General features: G+C 38.5%; 1 protein-coding gene across 4 annotated transcripts; it reads left to right on the top strand.

The window, feature by feature from the left end:
• The first annotated feature begins 2,393 nt into the window (after window positions 1–2,393).
• On the top strand, window positions 2,394–23,302 carry LOC125310767 (PEST proteolytic signal-containing nuclear protein-like). 4 transcript variants are annotated; one of them, XR_007196352.1, is made up of 5 exons: window positions 2,394–2,472; window positions 13,096–13,292; window positions 13,445–13,519; window positions 13,637–13,794; window positions 22,858–22,969. XR_007196352.1 is itself a non-coding variant. In XM_048268444.1 (5 exons), the coding sequence occupies exons 1-5, from the start codon at window positions 2,427–2,429 to the stop codon at window positions 22,976–22,978; spliced, it is 495 nt and encodes a 164-aa protein (XP_048124401.1). In that variant the 5' UTR covers window positions 2,394–2,426; the 3' UTR covers window positions 22,979–23,302. The 4 variants fall into 4 exon arrangements, 3 of the variants coding, with proteins under 3 accessions (XP_048124401.1, XP_048124402.1, XP_048124403.1); XM_048268444.1 differs by having other exon boundaries at window positions 13,637–13,692; window positions 22,858–23,302; XM_048268445.1 differs by having other exon boundaries at window positions 2,404–2,472; window positions 13,099–13,292; window positions 13,637–13,692; window positions 22,858–23,302.
• Window positions 23,303–23,664: the final 362 nt, after the last annotated feature.

The following is a 23,664-nucleotide window of genomic DNA, read 5'->3' on the forward strand; positions in this document are numbered from 1 at the left end:
ATTAACTTGATTCACCATTGTGATTCTGTAAAATGCATCAGCTGGATCTGAAAGATAGAAACTAGTGTACATGATAGGTCTTACAACATTTAAAAAAAAAAAAAAAAAAAAAAAGGTAGCCTAATATATGAAACAGCGCACGTTAATTGTTTCAAACTGTAGCAATACAAAACTGACCTCCCGAAGTTAAGCAGGCTAGGTAGCCTTATTTCAGCAACATGGCTACCTTCAAACAGCCTAAACGTTACACGAGAGCAATTTACTTTCGAAAACTAAATGCTGTAAATGTAACTTGCAATTACTCACCTCTGAGAGTAAAAATCTACTCCTACATTTGTGCAGAAAAGCTGTCTCTAAAGTCAACTTGGCTAGGCTACTTGCTAGCTAGCTTAAAGTTGGCTTTAGAAGCTCTGGTTGAGGCGAGGGAAATTGGTAAAAGCATAGACTGTATAGCCTATGTAGTTATATATAACAAGCTTAGATAAGAGGCAGCATACTGTATATATAGCCTGCTGTAGCCTATAACATTATACCGTACTTTTCACATGAAATTGTCATATTTTAGCTAGACACTGTTTAGCCCTTGCTTTAGGCTAAGTAGAAACAAAGACAAGACTGAATATAACCAGCTTCAGTTTGAGTTAGGCTACAGCACAACAAAATTGATTTGCAAACTTACAGTAGATAAAAATAATGTCCGACTGCATAGGGCAACAATAAATGAAACGGGTCTTACCTTTGGGAAAGTTTCCATGAAATGTGTGTGTGTTCCATCTATGTGGCGCAAAATGCCTTGAGTGGAATGTAACTAAGGTGATTAAAAACAACAATTTCCCAATGAGTAAAATTTACTAATTTACTAATAATCTTTGACTTTCCTGATGAAATACAATTAAATACTACTCAGTGATTTACAGCTAATTTTATTCACACAAAACTGAGTAAAATGCAATTAACAAATACTTAAAAATTGTTGAATTCCACTCAATTTGATTCCAAACTACACATAGCCTTTTTTATTATGTATAGCTCACTATAATTTATTTATTAAATATTAATTAACCCCAGTCTCAGTTTTTACATCATGAGACATGTGTAATGTTTTGGTGCTCTATAAGTGAAAATAAATTGAAATTGAATGAGGGGAATCAGAATTTCTGTGCAGTTTCATTATGACTGAAATGTATATTGCAACATGAGAGGGAAAGCAAATGTGCGAGGGAGTTATTTTTTTGTAAATGATTTTTATTGGTTTTCTTTTCACGCTGATAGTATGCAATTACAATATCAATGAAACAAAACAAATTAAAAAAAAAGAAAAAAAAAGTTGCCTTTGTGAATGACACAATCTTGTACATTAAATGTTATTTCCACTTACTTATAGCACACATAAGATACACACAATGTATACAATGTGTGTAGCTTACGTGTACAATACAGATTACAGATTGGCAGAGGGGCTGAATTGATTTCAGATGTTCAAGAAAAGGATTCCATATTTTGTAGAATTTAGTGATGGAACCTTGCAATGTAGCCCTCTAGCTTGGAGTAGGACTATCTCTCAGTCAGTGATAACTTTGGGAGGAGTGGAGGATTTCCATCTGAGTAGGATGAATCTCCTAGCCAATAGGGCGGCAAATGCTATAAAGTCAGCCTTGAATTTAGGCACCACTAGGGTAGAGGGTAGGACTCCAAACAGGATAGTTACTGGGATAGGGTCAGAGAGCGCATTTAGATATTTAAAATTTCAGTCCAAAAATTATGGAGAGTTGGGCAAGTTAAAAGCATATGAATTAAGGAGGATGGAGCCTGCTGGCATCGATCACAGCTGGGGTTTATGTGAGGGTAAATTCTAGAGAGCTTCTCTTACTCCAGTGAGTGCGATGGATAATTTTAAATTGTGTAGTAGTCCATGTTTGGCAAAGAGGAGGAATGGACACAATACAATATCCTCTCCCAAATATCCTCACCAAACACTCCAAGATCCTATTCCCAGAGTGTCTTAATGGAAGACAAGGAATGATTGTATTCAGAAAAGATTCTACCATGCATGTACGAAATGAAACCATTCTCTCTAAAAACTGGTTCTAGAAATATGTCTTGTTGTGTATCTTGTGGTTTTGAGGAGAAATTAGGAATTTCAGCTTGAACAAAGCTACAGATTTGTGAATATTGGAAAACATTTTACTGTCATCGTGCTCTGTGCTTGAAAAGTGCTATATAAATCAATTTTATTTATTATTATTATTATTATTATTATTATTATTATTATTATTATTATTATTATTATGCTCGGTAGGTCTATTCATGGACCGGAAGCAGTCACTTACATACTCCTGTGCAGTAGATGGCGTTATGCACCAATACAACTTGCAATCTGCCAAAAAAGAGAAGAAGAATAGGAAGCAACAGATACGTCACAAAACATGGCGGAAAGGAAACACATCTCTGAAGAGCTGACAGAAGATGAAGGTGATATTCACAGAGAAACTGAATATAATCATTTAATGTTTTTTTTTTTTTTTAAATTATTATTATTATTGTTATTATTCCACGCTTATTTTCTGCTACTACTCAGTCTTCGTCCATACCCGTAGTAAATACATGCAACGGTAGAGTGGCTCCTCGTTAACTTAACTAGCAGCTAGCCACTTGAGACAAACACCACCAAAGCATTTTGCTCTGATGATAACGTTAGATAACTGTTGGCATAATCAGACTACAGGATTTCGGCCTCGATTTTGAAGTAGCAGACTCATTTTAAAAAGAAAGCCCAAGTAACCCTTGTGTGGGGGCAAATCAGTGCGTAGCAGCTAAGCGAACTCTGTCGGTCGGTCTTCGCCGTGTCGCAGACAAGCTAGCATGCTAGGTATTTGGGGAATAATTTGCAACTAGCAAGGAACCAATGATAATAGTGTACACCGAGGTAGAGCACAATTCAAAACCTGGCGTGAAAATCAATGGCGAACGTTCGGAAAGTGTACCACCCATGACAGTGAGGCCAAGGGTGTACACCAGGGTATTCAATTACAAATTCATTTGGGCCACATTTTAAAACCACAGACTTGAGCCGGGCCACACATTTTCAGCAAGCAGGAGGTAATTATTCAAACCAACACAAAATCGTGTAATGCCTAGCAAGCAATGTTTATTATTTGATTGACCTTTCAACTTGGCAACAATGAATAATGTCACTTAAACAATAAAATAGTTATAACCAACCAATTGAGGTAGCCTAGTAATCCTTTTTTTTTTTTACACTTTTTAAATAACCAACCAAAGAAAAAAATTACCCTAGTACATCAAAGTGCATAAAAACAGAGCCTACAAGAGGCCTAACATTTGCTTCAAATCAGGTGCATTAAAAAACAAAAGATTAAACAGAACCTGAGATATGCTGCTTTTGTTTTTGAAATTATAAGCATAGCCTAATTATATCTTTGGTTAGGCTACATCTGACCTAGGCACATCTTGTGTAGATAATCAAGAAAGTGCAATTAAGCAATGGCATTTGTTTGCCTCGTGAAATGAACACTGAACACTCATATCTGACCCTGACACCTCACAAGTGCATTTTTAACTAGCCTTAATAATAACACAAAATAATAATACTCAAAGCAAGTAAAAGTTATCTGCTGTGCATGAATGAGAAGGTTATCCACCCATTGCTAACTGTTTTAAATCATTCATTCTCATTAGCATATTATGCTGATAGGCCTAGCAGCAGTTATGCCTACCCTGCTGATTTTTTTGGGAGAAGTGGCATTTTTTAGTCTGAATGAGTTCAGTGATTTTTGGCTCATAAGACGTCAATGCAATCCGAAGGCACTGGTGAAGGTTACTGTCAGTCAGGGAGCAACGAGAATTGCTTTTGATAGCATTCATGTGTGAAAAGCTTGATTCACATGTGTATGTTGATCCAAACATACTGAGCACAAAGATTGCTACTTTCTTAACATTGGGGAACTGGTGCATGTTATCACCACTCCAGAACTTTGCTGGACCTTTAGTACTAAGCTCTTGAGCCATGGTCAGGGATGACTGCAAGTCAACAACTTCTAGAATGAATTTCCCCTCATCAATGGAAGGGACGGCTTCCTTTGCTCTGGCAGATAAGTCTCCGTCTGTTGCAGCAATGAAGGGATCTCTGACAAAGCTCATCACCTCTGTGGGCAGAACAAGTCCATCCAGTCGACCTGCAAAGTTCTCTTTCAGCCTCGCAATGAAATCGGTCATCACATATGTGATTTGTGCTGGGGATGATATGCATTTTCGGAGCGTCGGAAAATGCAGTAATCGGCTTGTTGTCAAGTCCATTGCGAAAAGGTCCAGTTTGAGGTGGAATGCGTGCATTTTTTCCACGAGATCAATGACAGTCTTGTCTCTGCCTTGCAGTCCCACATTTAAGCAATTTAGGTGTTTGAATATGTCGCTCAGAAAGCACACATCAGCCATGAAGATGTCGCCTAGTATGCGATCCAGGTGTGCTTCCGCTTTTTTGTGCCTGCTGCTGCGGAGAAAAGTTGCGATTTCCTCTCGGAGATCACAGATGCGCTCCAGTGCCCTGCCTTATGACAGCCATCTGACATCGTTGTGTAAAAGCAGGTAGTGGTGCTCTGCAGACATATCTGACAGCAGCTGGCAAAATAAGCGATGTTGGAGGCTTGATGTGGAGCGAATAAAATTGATTGTGGCCATCACATTATCCATAGTAATTTTAAGCTGCCCGCTTAGTTTTGCGCACAACACCGTCTGATGCACAATGCAGTGTAAATACATTAACTGAGGAGCAATAGCAGACCAACGTGCTACCAAACCACTTATATTTTACCGGCCATGGATGGAGCACCGTCTGTCACAAGCATGCACACACACGTTTCATGTCCAGATACATTTTTTTTCGAAAAATGCTGAAATATTCCCAAAGACTATCTCGCCAGTTGTGTGTCCTTTCAATGGCAGTAGGCCGAGCAACTCCTCTCGGAAGCGTTTGCCATCATAAAACGGACATAGATGCACAATTGTGCAATGGACTTAAAGTTAACGTGATAAAAAAGGCATGTGTGGTTTACGTCATGTGATGTGTTTCATGGTATGAGTTGAGAGCCCTGCTTTGCTTATGTTTTTAGTTAACTTCATGTAGCAGATGTTAAGTGGTTAGGACCAGTTGAATGCACAGGGCAAGATGAATGAAGTACACACACAGCAGGATGGGGTATCTGCAACTGTTTACTGGGCACAGAATGGGGCACAAAGGGGCACTTTAGAATGCGCACACGCACAGCAGTCTCGTTCCCATTCCCCCTTACAGCATCCACTTTGCAACTCAACAACAAACTCATATAAAACGGGTAGGCTCCTTCGCTTTATACTAGGCCTTTATCATAGGCTTTGGCTTAATACAGGTCATACATAGAATGAATCATGTAATATAATAAATATACATAGTGGCATTATAGCCTACAACAATGTAAATAGGTGACAGAACCCACTTTATATTAAAAGAAAACCGTTAGACATTTCATACCTGGGCACAGAATGGGGCACAAAGGGGCACTTTAGAATGCGCACACGCACAGCAGTCTCGTTCCCATTCCCTACACACAGTAACGGTAAATACTAATGAAACGCTAATAACGGTAAAAACTAATTTAACGATTTTCGAAGCTTCCAATAATATGAATAACACATACAGTATGATGATGTATAAAACAAAAAGTTATGACATCGTTTTCACTCGTTGTGGGCTGATAATAACTTTATGTACAATATAATTGTTTAGGCTACATTACGGCATACATTAAGACACTATGAACCCTAAAGTTTTTGATTTCTCATACACATTCGCTAAAACAAGGTTACAAGTGATTAAATAATACTTTTAAAAGATCATGACATTGTTTTCAGGTGATTTCTATTCAAGAACAATACTTTTAAATAAATAATTAAGGCCGTTTCTATTGGAGGAAAATGATAGCGGCTTACCCCTTACAGCATCCACTTTGCAACTGGGGAATGCTGTAAACACTGGTTGCTTAGCAACATCGTGCAGCACTTAGCACGAGATAATAATAGTAATTTATATATATATATACATATATATATATACAATCATTAATAATGTGCAATGATTTGATGAAATTCACCACAAAAATTAAATTAAATAATAGACAAAGTATTTCACTGCTACATTCACTTGCCTGAAATCCGAAATGTTTTCAAACAACGGATGATCCGTTTCGAGGGACAAGCTCTTGGCCTTCTGCTGTGCCACACATTTGATTTTTGATCGTCATTTTTTGTATAGTCTAGCCCAGGGGTTCCCAAACTTTTCCACAACAAGGCCCCCCAAATACCACTAGGTTCTGGCCAAGGACCCCCTTGATGTGTTATTAAACCCATCAACAATACTACGGCAAATGTAAAAATACATTAAGCTAATCCTAATAATTATTTTAGCCACAAGCACTTCGCAAGCACTTTGGAGCACACAGTGTGTAAAAATTGCATTTGGGGCTCTCTTCTATATGAGAGCTATCACTTTACTATTATTCCCAGTCATTATCATGAAGAATATAATGTTCAGATATGCGACAAATTATTCTAATGGCATTGTATAACAACCCTCATAGTAAAAGGTATATTTTACATTTTTCAAATGTATTTATTTGTTTCTTTTATTTTTCCTTCCGACTTGCTGAGGCCCCCCTGGCACCCCCTCACGGCCCCCGGCCCCCACTTTGAAAACCACTGGTCTAGCCTACTAATAGTTAAAAAGTATATATACTTAGTTAACATAACGCTACTAGTCCACAGTGCATCCAAACTGAGCAGTGCATCAGGCTGAGCAGTGCAGGGAACAGCTTTCATTGGCTGCATGCAGGCACATGGTCAGACAGGTTTAAGGAGCGCTTGATTTGTTTTGTAGCGGTATCACACAAATTTGATCGTGGGAAGCCAAAATCGTGATCGTGATTAAACTTTGCTACTGCTAGCCTGCTTTTAAAAAAAAAAAGCTGGCCATTGTCTTTTCTTTTCACCTGGTGTTCAGCTGCTGATGATTCCACTTGTGGCGGGGAGGTAGGGGAGCTAATGATGTGCCACTGGTCCCTGCCTGTTGCTCTGTCAGCAGGGATTTGATCTCAACTGCTCTTGTATTGATATCTTCCACCTTTTCAGTTTTGATATAGGTAGATTTGAATGTGGGATTTAGAAGGGAAGCCAAATCTAGCAGGTCTTGTGTCAGGATTATACTTCTTATCATTTAAGTACGCAAACAAGAAACGCTAACATAGGCCTACTGTTCACCAGACAAGGCATCTGTGTACTGAAGTGGGCTCAACACCTTTTTTAAAACCTCCAGCAATACATGTCCTGCCAGCTGGGCACCAAATGCCTTGTTTTTCAGCCTTTAACACTTGACTAATTGCTCTCCTGCTCAATCAGCCTTTTGATCGTCCTCTGTCACGATCCCCCCCTGCTAGGTGTCTCTGTTATGCTGGTGCTGTGGTAAGCCCAGTTCAACCTGAGCAATGGCCAGGCCCCTCTTCCTTTTCCAGGAATATGAAATAGCAACAATTTTTTTGCACACACTGACTGCATTACACTTCTCTCTGTAAAACAACAAACAGCTTTTTGCAGAAAGCTGAACCTGCTAATTAAAACGTTTTTTATTTTTTTACTTTTAATTTTTTATTTATTTTATTATAATTATTTAGGTTATTAATGTTATTATTATTTTAAACATACAAGTGTTCATATTTACCTATGGAAAGATTAAGTCGATGTCCAAAGCATGGGAGTCTTCTCCAATGATTCAGCTGGACTGCTTTTACAATAGCCACGTTTACATGGACATGTTTAATCGGATTACAAATGGAGTAATGGCTCAATCGAAATAAAAATGCCTCATGTAAACACGTCCACCGATCGGATTCAATTTTCAATCGGATCGAGAGAGGTGGTGTACTCCGTTCTGACAATCCAATCGAAAAATCCACCCATGTAAACAGGTACTCCAATTTTTGGGAGTACATTACTTCTTTCTGCGCAGGTGTTCCCTGTAGCGGTTATGTCACAAAGATAGAATTTTGACCGTCTGGCAGGAAAAACAGCGCTCTGCCTGTCAGCTTAATTTGTCACAACAACATAGCGGATTCCCTCTCCATCAACCCGCTACCAAAACATATGTATGGAGAATAAATCATTTTAGATGAACATACACGTCAGTCACAAAATCTGACTTCACTTCATCCGCGAACAGAGCAAAGCAAAAACATTGCTTGAAGGGAGAGCAAGGGGAGAAAATAGAGGCTATGCTGTGAGTGTGATGCTGATAACGAGCCTCATGCCGATAGGAGGCCAATGCATTTACCCATGAAAGTATGCATTTCTAATATTAGAAATGTTTAGTGGCATTATTACAAAATGATTTCTTCTTCACACATATGCTATGCTTTGGCATTGGGTTGGTCATGGCAACCAATAACGGTGTGTCCAAAAATAGATTTTTTTTAGGGCTGTCAAAATAACGTGTTAATTTCAATTAATTAATTACAGAAATAACAATGCGTTAAATTTAATGCTGATTAATCACATTTCATAGTAATATTTGACCCAGTGCAGTCTGGCTATCGTGACTGAAGGAGGCAGACGAGAAAGCACTGCTTTGAATGAAACATTTAGCCTATGTTTTAAAAAGAACGCCCAGACCAATCCAATACTGTTGACAGCAGCATCAATCTACTATTTCTGCATTAAGGAATTTCCGTTGCCTAGCATAGGAGTTTGTCAAGTCTGAAGTAGCATCTCAAAGCAAAACAATCTGGAGGTAGACCTTACCTACGAGTTAGCACACCTCTTGATGATAATAATGCTAGCCGCCAGCCTTGTCAAAGTTAACTTTGTTAACGTTTTGCTGAGCCTACCCTATGACTGACTATTCAACAAACTCCCTTAATAAATTGACTACATTTGTTGCACACTTGAAACAAAATGTCTTCAAAAGTATGTTGAAGGTGGTTACATTTATTTCCATTCCAATAACTTCACACACTACATTTCCGTTCGCACTTGTATGCTGCTTTTCGGTCTCGTTTTCCTACTGTTTAGTTTAATTTCTTTAACTGTTCTATTTCTTATCCTGGACTGCCACCTACTGGATAGGAAAGGCAACAACCTAGTAATTATGTGAATACAAATCTACAACATGTTTGAATGGCCAAAAAAGGCCAACCTTGGGTAGCCTACTCTGCACATGTCATTGACAGTGAGTTATTTGCATTTATCATGCTAAAAATCTGACACCAGTCACTACGCTGATGCCTGAGCCAAAGCAAAAATTATAATTGAAGAGAGAGACGTTGAACTTTTAAGTCTAAGTCTATAATGTTCATTTGGCTCTTCATTGATTCACTCATGTGCCAAACTTGTTTTTAAGATTTGTTCATAGCAAAAATGGATGCCTGCGAATAATTTAGATTAATTAATCACAGAGTATGTAATTAATTTGATTACATTTTTTAATCGATTGACAGGCCTTATTATTATCAGGGCCTAAATTTCACTGCAAGATTGCGGGTATTGCGCATAATTTGTTCAAGTCCCGCAACTCTAGCCATCATAATGCGAGAAATTCCCGCATACACTTTTACAGCCTGTCTGATGACGTTAATCTAATCATGAAGTGGCGTGAATGCGGTGCTATTGACCGGACGGATCAACTACTGAGTTGAATTGAACATAGCCTCATGAAGACGCAGACACACGCGTGCACACACACACACACACACACACACACACACACACACACACACACACACACACACAGAGAACCACTTTGCACTTAAGCAAATAGGCTACGCAACCATGGTAAACTTTTACATCTGGAGAGAGCTCATTGGTAACTATCCTGCTAGCTCAGATCACATCTGCCAGTAATGCTCACTAAAATCATTAGTGAACATTGCAAAACACTTGATCCCAGAAAGATTGTCTTCGACTTAGTTAGTTTTTCAACGTTAGTTTTTTGAACATTTATTTTATCTAATGACATAGAAGACCTAATGAATTGCATCCACCTATCCTTATGCTCTATGTGCAACTTTTATTCCCTAGCCTAAAACCGTCAGGATGAAGGCTAATTACTCTCATGTATTTCTTAAAGTGACAGGCACTCAATTACACCTACACATCACCAATGTGCACTCAATTAGACCTAAACACCACATTAAAGATATGCCTAAGTGTAATAGTTTAAAAATCAATATGAAGCATTCAAATTACTAAATATGTTTAGCTACTAGTAATTACTAGTAAAATACTATACATTATTAACTAAATATACTCTATATGAATTAAAAAAGATATGAAATAGAAAGATATCACATAAGCCATCATTTTCAGGGTGTGTTCAGTGTGAGTAAAGCAGAATCTAGGATGGCCACGGTTGTGAATGATCCCACTACTATATTCAATATTACTGATGACGTCAAGGTGGTGGGGGCCCCCAAATCAAGTACATTTTTAAGAAAGTATCGAAGAAGTATCGAAATCGCAATTTTTGACTTGGTATCAGAATCAGGATATATTTCTACACATAGGGTAGCTTACCCGACCTATGCAAGATGGCTTCTAGTGACAAGCCCTGTAAATGATCCTAGTTTCTCTCAACAGGACTATTTCCTGACTGAAACTGAACATTAGATCTTCCATGTGAGGAGGACCCATCACACATTTTAATTATATTTTATTTTCGAGGGCTTTTGAGATCTATTATTATTATCTATTATAGAATATTATTAGCCTATGGGAAGCACTGACTGTCGTTCTTAGAAATATCGATACTAATAAAGCTAGACGTTTCAAATTTCAGGGTATTAAGATCATAGATATATATGATTGCGTCACTTCCATTGTATTGGTGCACCGTGCAACACTAGTCAAAGGAGCAAACGCTAAGTTTGTGGAGAGACAGCATGTGCGAGGAAAGTCTAGGCACTCATAGTGTTGCATGGTGTATCGATACTAGAAAGGTATCACAATGCCTTCATGCAAAAAACAATATGATTTCCGACATTTTTAGAATCGATACTTGTTCTGTGTCTGTGTGGACTGCTCCCACTCTCCATGCTCCTTGCACGCATCTAGGCAAGTGGGCGTGTCAAGCAGGCATTTCTGAGTGAGTGAGTGCGCAGCCAACGTCAACATAGTTCTTTGCCGACAGTCCTCGGATTGTGGCTAAAACAAAAGGTTAAGTGAAATCTGGAACTATTTTGGATACATCGCGGATAGTGAAGGCAAGCCATCAGGTACACAGAGGCCCATTTGTAAAATATGTTTCAAAGTCATTCAAAAGCAGTAGGCCTAGGCTACGCATAGAACGTGGCTAAGCACCTCGCAGACACATCCCAACATGTTTAAAGAGCTCAAAGAACGTGGTAGCAAATAACAACAGAACGACACCACTAAACGATTAGTACTAAGTTCATCTCTTCAGTTTTAGTCTAGCCTAACTGAAGCGACTATGGTTTTCTGGGATAAAGCGAACCTTCCTTCATCAGTGAATTTTGACGAGACATAACGACTGATCATAGCGTGCTAACGTGATGAAAACGTAATGTTCACGCTAGTATAACATTACCATAACTTGCAAACGATCTATTTAATATTCAGTCAGTACCCTACTACTGGTAATGTTTGTCATGGCATGTAGACTGCAATTTGTTCAATAATTATTGCCCTGATGTAGGATAGGCTACCCGAAATGCGCTAATTAAAGCCCACAGCATATAATGAAGCGTGTTGAGTCCTACTAATATAATAATAATAGCGGCTTATTGTTACGTGGTAGCAAATAATGTTATCAAAGAAATAGACATAATGTACAGAGATATATTGCGACAGGTAATGGTTTAGGCCTATCTGACGGAGACCTGGTTGGAACGTTGTACTTGTACACTGGGAGCAAAGAAGACTCTTCACCTTTCCCCTTTACAACTGTCAAAAGAAATCCCATAGACACAGGAAGCCTAGGGTAGCCTACATCATATGGCCTAAAGATTAGGCCCCTCTGCATAGCATTCAGTGATTTGCATGCAGTAATTTCAACACTGACCGTGATCTAGCCTACTTTGGCTATTTAAAAGGTACTTTATTGCCAGAACACAACACCATGTAAATGAAACAATAAAGGACTTAATCCACACAAACTACTGCTTTACTGAATATAAAATAATATGTAGGAAGTTTAGAAGTTTAGAACCCAGAATTGACCTGCACACTACAAAAGTGCACCGAATTCAACAGGTCTGCGTCCTTTCTTTTCCAGATATTTTAGGATTTCGCCGTGGTATCGTTTCAGTATTGAGTATCGAGATATTTATGGCAGGTATCGTATCAAAGTCATAATGTTGGTATCGTGACAACACTAGGCGCTCACCACCTTATGACGTTAGGTGCACCAGTGCGACTCATGAAAAAAAATGAGTCGCATAAAAAATATTGGTTGCACTCTAGAGCCCTGTAATAGGGAAGAATAATCAGAACAAAAACAATATGGTTACCGCAGCTTCACTGCTTGGACTCCTATTGCATTTCATTAGCTAACTGCATTTCATTACTTAACTGCATTTTATTAGCTCTGTACCTGTACTAAATGATAGAGTTGAATCTAAATTAATCTAAAAAAATAATAAAAAGGAATTATTGTATTTTGATCACCATTCAAAACATACAACACTCAGATGAGGGGCCATTTAAACTCGTAACATTTTGTAGCCAATTTATTTCTGTTTAAAGTTGTGTGTTTAAGATTGCTTTCTTGATTTAGGTTGGTCAAATTAATACCAGTGTACAAAATGCAAAAAATAACAAAAGCACATTGAGGAATGTTGACACGTATGTCACTTTTTATGTATATTATTGTTTTATATAACTACTACTACTACTACTAATAATAATAGTTTGAGAACTCCTGTACTATTGCAAGGTATGTGGTATTGGAGCAAGTGTTTCTGGGGAACTTATATTTTGATTATATCACTCACTGTATGTTAGGCAGCAATCACTCACCTTGGTAAGTTGTGTTGCCTCCAGCAGGACCGGGGCAGGGAGGCAATGTGAAAACTAAGAATGTCTCTTCCAGCATGGTTGTGGGAGTAGAAGGATATTCTGGGAAGCGATCGGCTCGGGATGGCCCTGTGGAGCAGCCAGCACCCCCTAAAGTAGCAAGGCCTGGATATAGCCAATCTCTGAAAAAACCTGCTCCGATCTCAATCAAATTAGGAACTAATGTAAGTGAACCCCAAATGTGTTCATGGGTTTCTTTTTTCCAAAAAGTGATATGCACTGATTATACAGAGTATTGCATTTACTTATTTTAATGTTTCTAATGTAGCTAATGCTACCTGTAGCTAATCTGTTTTTCCCTTCATCACTGACCCAGAAAATTAAAGAGACCGTGCCATCATTGCCAGCAAAGAAACCTGCCCTGGCTGCTGTATTCAATGAGGATGAGGATGTGAGTTCTTTATTTAGTGTTAGTTCCTGATTACCTCTTCATATCAGTCTAGTCCTGACACATGTGAAATCTAGGTAACTGACTTGAGAATTTGCTACATAATTTGGTCTACCACAGAGTGAACCAGAGGAAATGCCCCCAGAGGCCAAAATGAGGATGAAGAACATCGGCAGGTGGGGCTACATATTCAGTCTCCACCCATGATTTGCATGAAGATCAAATCAGTCACATAAGTCACATTTTCCGAAAAAAATCAGCACCAGTCTGTGTGACAGGCAAGGTTTCAATTTTCCCGACAATTTGGTGAAATGCTGTCAAATATTACAAAAAATGAAATCGTAAAAGTGTTATTAATCTTATATTTACATCAGAAAATCTATTTGGTATTGTTTTCAGTATGCAGACCTGCCAACCTGTACGCCTTTTGCGTAGCAACCACACATTTTCACATCAAAGTGCGCCGGTATGATTTTTACTTTTCAAAAACGAGCAAACATCCAACTTCTCCGGAAAGCTCCCTGGAGTGCGAAAATTAGAATCTCCCACAAATCTTATTTCATGCGAGCGTGAGAGAAAGAGAGAAAGTGACAAGTGAGAATGACAGACAAAGCATAGTGATTGGTCTTTGTGCTATTTTTTCTTCGGCCAACGGTGGGTTAAATGAAAGATTTGAGGTGAGCTTGTGTTCAAATTCGTATTACTCCAGCTGCCGTTTCGCGAAACTGAAAACATCTCCACTGATTGCAGTTATGAATTCACCTAGGCCTAATAGTTTGTTGTCTAGGATAGTTATTACTTCTTCACCAGTTATTTCAGTTAGCATTATATTTCCCATGTGTCGCTAATGGTTAAAGTTTCCATAACTAAAAGGCTCTCAGAGAGCGCAGATCCTTCCAAGGCCAAATGTAGCTGAGTCTGAAAGTGGACCTAGGCTAAATATTTTGAGCTGATCAGTGATGAGTGTTTCTTTGGAGCATATAGATAATTTCTTCTTGATTATTAGCACGAAAATAAACATGACCAAATATTAGGCTTCCAGACGGAGATCGCGCAGCTATCATTGAGACCCACCCCTTTAGTTGGGATAATGTGCAATAATCATTGCAGCCTTACAGATGGCAGAAAGACATCGCCATCTAAAAGAAACTGATTGCGTGTTCAAGTGAATTTCTTTAAAAGCAATCAGTAATTTGCATTATGGTGCTTACACACAGGTGCGTTCCGCATGCCAGTGGGTGTGTTCCAGAGGGTGTGTAGCCTACTATGCAAATGACTTGAAGTAGGCCTACACTGCAAAAACTGTTTATCTAATAAAATCTTACCAAGTGTTATTAATCTTATATCAAGATCAAAATGTAGTTGGTATTGTTTTCAGTATAAAGAGACTTACGTAGCGCTTTCTCGTAAAATCATTTGACTTCATTTAAGAAGAGTTTGACTTCTTTTAAGATGCATCATCCTGAAAACAAGCAAATTTGGCTGCCAGTGCATTGACTAAATTTGTCTTGATAAGACTCTTTAAAATAAGTCAAAGTGTTCTTAAATTGAGTCAAAATTATCTTTTGAGAGCGCTAGGTAAGTCTCTTCATACTAAAAACTATACCAAAAAGTTTTTTTGATCTTTAATATAAGATTAATAACACTTGGTTAGATTTTGTTTTTTTGCAGTGTATAACTGTAATTTGATTGGCTGGTGCCTTCTGTTGCTCTCCGTCGGTGCAGCAAAAGTTGAACTTTTTTCGTCAGGGGCGACGGGTGCAACGCGACGCAGTGGACCCACAATTCAGTTCAGCAACGGATGACGTAAGCCCATGTAATGTGAACAAGATGCGTCTCCAGCACTGCACTGCATGCCATTGTGTGTAAGCACCATTAGTCAACAGGTAATAATTGAACATTGAATGTATTTTCGGAGGGGAAAAAAGAAAGAAAAAAAACATGTAGGCTTTTGTGAGTTAAGGCGAGACACTACAGGTGAATAGGGTAAACATTTTAACAAGCAGATATCACTATGAAACTTCCCCAGTTGATTACTTACATTAATATGAGAAAAAAATGTATTACAAGTTTGCTGTAATTTAATGTTTACATATGCAAATTAGGCATTATCTAATTAAATATGCGCTAATTTGCATACATTTTAATCGAAACCTGAGCATTGGATACAGCCAAGTTCAAAATTATGTTTTCATTGTGTTCAGATATTAGATGGGGAAACATTTACAGAGGGATTTATGAATATCTACTTTTGTTATCCTGTAAATCGAAAATTATGTCACTAGCCCTAAAAATCGCATTTTTCCATGTTTTAGGCATAAAATGTCATGTAAGTCAGGCTAGGAATAATATATCAGCAAACCCCTCTGTAGAAATCTTCGACATATAGTTAGGCATAAGTCTAGAAAGTTTGGTGTATGTACGTGCTTCTGAAGTGGAGTTTTTGAGCTCAGAGTGCAGTGGAAACTCATTTTGAGAAAACAGCCTTGAAAGACAGCCAATGAGATTCCGTTCTCAGCCTAGACTGGCCTTTGAACTTTCAAGTGATTGGTTACTGATACAAAGGAAGTGTCCATATATGGATCACATAGTGATACAGGAAAAACAGAGCTTTCCAGCGGTAGTACACATGTTATGTTTTGGACCACGGTCGGGGAGTGCATACAAGGTTAGAATGCTAACTTTTGCTGAATTTAGGAGAAATATACAGGCGCAGTAGACACAATATAATGAAATAAACACCTAAATGTGTAAATCGGACTTTTTTTTGTTGTAGTAGTGTGATAGAATACATGCTAAGGTAACATACTAGCTCAAAATCTCGAAATTGACCAGTGCATGAAAAAACGATGTTTTCACCTGCCGTGTCTCGCCTTAAGGGATAGTCTGCACACTGACAACAGCAGATGTCCATAAGCCTCTATTTACTGTAGCTTATATTCAGGTGAATATGTTGGCATAACATTAGGGATAGATGTATTGTCCATAAGCCTCTATTTACTGTAGCCTATATTCAGCTGAATATGTTGGCATAACATTAGGGAGAGATGTATTTCTTTACAAAAGAAATATCTAATAATAATGGATTGAAAAGAGGTAATAATAATACATTGCAAAAAACAATAAAATCCAACCAAGTGTTATTTAATGTTATATTAAGATCAAATCTATTTGGTATTGTTTTTAGTATGAAGAAACTTACCTAGTACTCTATTAAAAGATCATTATTTCATCATATTTTAAGGAGTCTTATCAAGACAAATTTACTCAACGCACTGGCAGACAAATTTGCTTGTTTTTAGGACAAATTTGGGTAATACTTTACGGTAAGGGTACATGAATCATTATGAATTTATGCATAAATTAATCCATGATTTATGTATTACTTCGTTATTCCTTAATATCTCATGAATCATCAGTTCATAGTTTGTCATTTGTGACCTCATACATGAACAACACATCAACTAAAGCATTAAATATGGTGGGCACATCATTATGATTTATTAAGAATGATCATGATGATTTCTTTCTGCCAAAAATGTGGTCATCACTACTCAAATTCCAATTTGATCACAACTTGTGCAGTTCTCTAAGCACATGCCATTGTTCACACTTTAGTTGAGGGGCCACAAACATGATGAAATCATGAGTAATTAACCTTAAATGTATGTAATCATGATGATTAAGAAATCATAAATCAGGATGATGTACCCACCTTAACTTATGCTTTAGTTGATGGTGTTGTTTATGCATGAGGTCATGAATTAGGGCTGCACAATATTAGGAAAACATGCAATAACATTATTGAGTACTGCGATAACGATATAACTTGCAATATTTCAATATACTGCTCAAAAAAATTAAGGGAACACTTAGGTTTTCCACAATTGTTAAAACACATTTTTTGAAACCCTTCCACCCTTTTCTCCATTCTCAAACTACTTTCACAGAATGTCTGACAGTTCTTGCAAAATAAAACACTCGCCTCAAAAGTTTTACTTGTGCTCAGAACCAAACAGTGTCAGAGTACTGATCCAGTGTATGATTGAAGTGTTCCCTTCATTTTTTTGAGCAGTATATTTAATGTTTTTCACCATTCTGCTTGCTGCTAGCATAGACTGTAGGGTTGGGGGGGATAAATGTATAATTACAGAAATAAATGTATAATTTTCTACATAAACAATATAAAATATTATGTAGACTAGGCTATATATGGCCTGATGAAAGTGGATAGCTAAGAGACCTACTGACTAGGCTATCGAAGTTGTGTGGAAGATCTGCTCCAAGAAAATCCTTGTGAAAGACGGATAGACAGCCAATCTGAACACTTGTGCACCAACCAGCGGAATATTCCACGTTGCCAGCCTTCGATGGGCCTAGCAAAAAAGCTACGTAAGCTATTTCGCGTAACCTCATATGCTGCGCATCCCCACGTTACTAGGCTACCGGCATGCCGACTACGAGGGCAGCAGAAAGTGAAAATAATTGGGCTGCAATCGCACAGTCCAGGCTAAGAAGTAGGCTAAACACCTTTTACAAATAACGAATCCTGATTACCTCTCTGCTGCTGTCTGGGGCTTTTGCTAAATGCAAATCATGAAATACAAGCCTTACAGTGAAAGACAGATATCTTCTGATATAACGATAACGAAAGAAATTGTTTATTTTAACACGGTAGAGAAGGACGCATTTGGCGCTGTGTTTGTAACACGTCATCCTTCATAAAACCAAAATATTCCCATATAACAGACATGCTTTTCCTTTTAGTCACCAATTCCTCTTCACCCAAATGTAGCCTACCTCGCTCGACTCACTATCTTCAGCCATCACGACTTAGCTCCCGCCTCAACACCTAAAACACCACACACCTAAACTGGTTGGGGACGGGGCTTCTAGGGCAGCATGACAGCATTGGTTTGGTAAAATATGTTGACATTCAGAATGTGAATACACCATAGACTGTATGGAATGCACACGGCACAGAAAATGTTTCGAAATTTATCGAAAATTAAGTAATCTTTGCAGTATGTCCATCGCAAGCGTTGATATCGCGATAACGATAGATTTTAGAAATATCGTGCAGCCCTATCATGAATGAGAGACTTTAAACTCGTGTCAATTCCTGATGATTCATAAGATATAAAGGAATGAAGTAATGCATAAATCATTAATTAATTCATGCATAAATTCATGATAATTCATGTACCCTTGTACCGTAAAGTGTTACCCAAATTTGGGGGCAGCCGTGGCCTACTGGTTAGCACTTTGGACTTGTAACCGGAGGGTTGCCGGTTCGAACCCCGACCAGTAGGCACGGCTGAAGTGCCCTAGAGCAAGGCACCTAACCTCTCAATGCTCCCCGAGCGCCGCTGTTGTTGCAGGCAGCTCACTGCGCCGGGATTAGTGTGTGCTTCACCTCACTGCGTGTTCACTGTGTGCTAAGTATGTTTCACTAATTCACGGATTGGGAAAAATGCAGAGACCAAATTTCCCTCACGGGATCAAAAGAGTATATATACTTCAGGGTGTCCGTTGTCCGGTAATTACCGGACATTGGCCGGAAAAAAAATGAAATGTCCGACAAAATTAAATCTCTCCGGTCAAATTGTCCGATTGAAATTGGCTAATAATCCCGTCCCCCTAACGCAATCTGAATTTGAGAACAAGCCTTAAAATGTAAGTTTAAACATATGTTTTTAAATGTACCATTTACAAAGCTATTAAACAACACGCATAGCCTATGCTGCATTTCAAATAGGAAGCGCACGCTTAAAACGTCCATGTTAAACAACGAACAAATGAGTGAGGCAGTTCAAACATGGCCAGGCCCAGGCAGACTAGCCTTAAAAGTTTTTTCAGAGGCCAGACGCGATGGATGATGATAAATTGGCAACGTCTGAAGCCTCAGATGTCCGGTCAACTCCACCACCACCAGATAAAAAGCAGAAGTGTCGGGCGTATCTGTCGGAATCATGACGTAGGAAGTGGAGTTGCGGGGTTGCGGCCGCTCCAAGACACTCATTCTCTGTGTACATGCAACTGTGTTCTGTACCCAAAGCGTAGGCCTATGCTTTCTCTGTCTATGATCTGCAGGGTTAGGGCCTCCTCAACAAGGAGATTGCTGGTCCGCGGATAATTTCCGGCACAATTAAACGTTATCATTGAACCGCGGACCAAAAGAAAAAGAAACTAAACATTTCCCAGAATAGGAAACATTTCTTAATGTATTGTTATCAAATAAAGAGGCATAGCCTTAGGGGGTAGTGGTGTGAGCGCTCATTCTTGTGTGTGCGCATCTGTGCAAGTTAAACAGTGGAACCACTGGAGATAACGTGGGTAGCAGCAACAAACAACGTTAAAACAATGAACGAAGCGGACTCTTGCTGTCCATGAAAACATACATACTGGCTAGATCTTGTTAGGCATGTTTACGTAAGTTAGGCTAATGAACATGTTGCATTCTATTCAGCCTGATTATGTCATTCTTTAAGCTACATAGCCTGTCTCCAGTTTTCCTCAACTTGACTACTAATTAAGAAGCGATAATAGGATATTTGACCGGCATATCATCAAAATGTCCGGAAAACGAAACCATTTTTTTCTAGCGGAAACTCTGATATACTTATACTTATATACTTATACTTAAATTTGCTTAATGCACTGGCAGATAAATTTGCTTGTTTTTAGACAGCATTTAGCAGCCTTAACCCCAGGCAGTATCAATGAGAGACCCGCTAGCATGTTAGCTAAGTAAACTAATGAACAATGGATGTTGCTGTTGGCGGACAGTGTGACACGAGTTAAGCTTTTATTAAGTTGGCAAACGTTTGAATTAGCCAACTAGCTCCGCTGGTGGGAAACGCATGGGACTCATAGCGCTTCCGCTGTCCTATTGCGTGCAGAGGGAATTTGAAAGACAACTGATTATCCCCGCCCCTCGGACTGAGCACTGCGAACGGTGAGTGCCCAGGGGGTCTGGCTCGTCAGGCTAGGGGGGCACAGTATAATGATTATAAAAGAGCATGCATTTATACATTGCAAAAACTGCTGATCTAATATAAAAATAACCAAGTGTTATTAATCTTATATCAAGATCAAAAAATCTAGTTGGTAGTTGGTTTAGTATAAAGAAAAAATCAATCAGAAAAAAAGTCAAATCTTATGACTTAATTTAAAAAGAGTTTGACTTATTTTAAGACCTCTCACAAGCACATTTGTTTGCCAGTGTGTTGAGCAAATATGTCTTGATAAGACTCCTTAAAATAAGTCAAAATTATCTTTTGAGAGAGCGCTAGATAAGACTTCATACTGAAAACAATAAAAAAAAAATTGAAAATGATCCGTGCTTCTTTACGTTAACTTGCATATACATCCATAAAATTATTATACATTCAAAATAGAAGGGAGGTGTAGAAAGTTTGTTTTAGCACATATTAACATACTGCGAAAACTAATACAATCTAATCAAGTGTTATTAATCTTTTATCAAGATCAAAAGTATTGTTTTCAGTATAAAAAGACTTATCTAGCACTTTCTCGTAAAATCATGTGACTTAATTTAAGATTTATTTGATTTTTTTTCAGGTTTCTCGGCCAAGTATATTTGCGTATACAAGGAATTTGGTCTCTGCATTTATCCCATCCTTGAATTAGTGAACACACAGAGCACACAGTGAACACACAGTGAGGTGAAGCACACACAACCCGGAGCAGTGAGCTGCCTTGCTACAGCGGCGTTCAGGGAGCAGTGAGGGGTTAGGTGCCTTGCTCAAGGGCACTTCAGCCGCTTCTACTGGTCGGGGATTGAACCGGCAACCCTCCAGTTAAAAGCCCGAAGCTCTAACCAGTAGGCCACGACTGCCCCAGGGTTCCCACTCTAAGTCAAATGTAAAATTCCTTTTCCCTGACTTTCCCTGACAAATAAACAGAATTTCCATGACTTACTATACTATTTACTAACGTATAGCGTTCAAGAATATTTTACTTTTTGGAGTGGGAGATGAATAAACAAAGTTGAGATACTCAAGGAAGCAGTAAAGCAAATAACCAGATATACACCAGTTCTGCATAGAAATATTTGTATTAATGTATTTTGGTAAGTAAATTTTAAACTTATACAACAAAATTCCCTGATGTTCCATGACTTTGACCCAAACGTGATAAAATTCCCTGACTGGAATAGACTTTCCAAAATTCCATGATATTCCAGAAATTCCATGATCTGTGGGAACCCTGTTGACTTCTTTTAAGACATCTCATCCTGAAATCAAGCAAATTTGTCTGCCAGTGCGTTGAGTAAATTTGTCTTGATAAGAATCAAAATTATCTTTCAAGAGAGCGCTAAGTAAGTCAAACATACTAAAACAATACCAAATGGGTTTTTTGATCTTAATATGAGATTAAAGGGATATTCCACCATTTGGGGAATTACTCATTTTCCACCTACCCTTGAGTTAAACAATTGATTTTTACCTTTCTCCAGTTCATCCAGCCGTTCTCTGGCGAGTCTGGCGACCACTTTTAGCTCCAGCCTAGCATAGATCATTGAATCGGATTAGACCATTAGCATCTCGCCTGCGAACATCACGTTTAAAGTGACTAAGATTTCCGGTAATTTTCCTATTTTAAACTTCTCAAGTTAGAAAGTGTAATAAGACCAATGGAAAATTAAACGTGGCGATTTTCTAGACTGATTTGACATGGAACTATACTCTCATTCCAGCGTAGTAATCAAGGAATACCATGGGCACAGCAGCACAATGAAATCATGCAGCACCTCAAAGTAGTCCCCGTAGGCTAACTTCCAGCAACAAGGTTGAGCTGCAGCAGACAAATTGGTTAATGACTGGATTATTACGCCCGAGTGAGAGTATAGTTCCATGTCAAATCAGTCTAGAAAATCGGCATGTTTCATTTTCCGTTGGTCTTATTACACTCTCTAATTTGAGAGGAGACACGTTTTAAATAGGAAAATTACCAGAAATCTTAGTCACTTTTAAACGTGATTCTAGCAGGTGAGATGCTAATGGTCTAATCCGATTCAATGATCTATGCTAGGCTGGAGCTAAAAGTGGTATCGCCAGACTCCGAGAACGGCTGGATGAACTGGAGAAAGGTAAAAATCAATTGTTTAACTCAAGGGGAGGTGGAAAATGAGTAATTCCCCAAATGGTGGAATATCCCTTTAATAACACTTATTTTTTGCATAAATGATTGGAGGAAATTATTTTCATGATCGGACATGGGGACCAAAGAGATTTAAATTTGTCGGACTTTATAACATTTTCACGGTAAAAGTCTGAGATACCCTGTCCCTCACAGCAAACTGTTTATGTCTACAGGGAGACACCAACATCAGCAGGACCCAATTCATTCAACAAAGGGAAACAGGGTTTCTCTGATCACCAAAAGCTATGGGAGCGCAAGCTGAAAGCCCAGAGTGACCAGCAGCCCAGACCTTAGACATTCTGACTAAGGGACCTTTTCTTGTGTGGTGTAAAAATGTAAATAACTTGTAGGACACTTATTAGTTGTGAGTTTTTGTTTTCCCTTAATTCTCATGATTAATTTCTGTATTTACCTTAAGGGATTATTTCTCCAAATGATTCTGTGTACTTTTTACATAGAGGGACTTTTTTTTCTTGCCAAATGGTTAACCAGTTTGTCATTGTGGCTGATTTAACTGCCAAGCTTGTTTACTTGCTTTCACACACTGATATTGGATGTTTTGGTGATTGGTAGTGTTGATAGTGCTTGGAAATTGGTAATAAAAAGTCTTTGTATCTATGTTGAAATCAACATTCAATCACTACCACTACCACCGTGTTTAGTAGGAAGCAGGGACCTTTAAGTCCATTGAGAGGTCTATATTTTCACAGGATTTGCACACAGGTGTGTCAATGTAGAAAACTGAGTAAAGCTTTATGAATCTTTATTATCAGCCCTAGTTTCTTGATGATATCTCATGTCCATAATAGGACCATATGCACTGTTGTAGAGGTTTGCGCGGGTCAGATTTATCAGTCCCGCGCCCGTCCGCTCCCGCAACATTCTGCCCCGCTCCCGCAATAATGTGTCATTTTTAGTCCCACTCCTGCAGGAGGGATATTCATATTCAGTTTTGCCTTCTGTCTCACAAAAGGAGCACT

Source organism: Alosa alosa, chromosome 17 (assembly GCF_017589495.1).
Source record: "Alosa alosa isolate M-15738 ecotype Scorff River chromosome 17, AALO_Geno_1.1, whole genome shotgun sequence".
Lineage (NCBI taxonomy): Eukaryota > Metazoa > Chordata > Actinopteri > Clupeiformes > Clupeidae > Alosa > Alosa alosa.

What these genes read in the sequence shown, in the direction of transcription:
- LOC125310767 (XM_048268444.1), top strand. Translation starts at nt 2,427, where the DNA reads ATGGCGGAAAGGAAACACATCTCTGAAGAGCTGACAGAAGATGAAG. An exon ending in CAATCAAATTAGGAACTAAT is followed by an intron (nt 13,293 to 13,444) that starts GTAAGTGAACCC and finishes TCACTGACCCAG; the next exon opens with AAAATTAAAGAGACCGTGCC. An exon ending in TATTCAATGAGGATGAGGAT is followed by an intron (nt 13,520 to 13,636) that starts GTGAGTTCTTTA and finishes GGTCTACCACAG; the next exon opens with AGTGAACCAGAGGAAATGCC.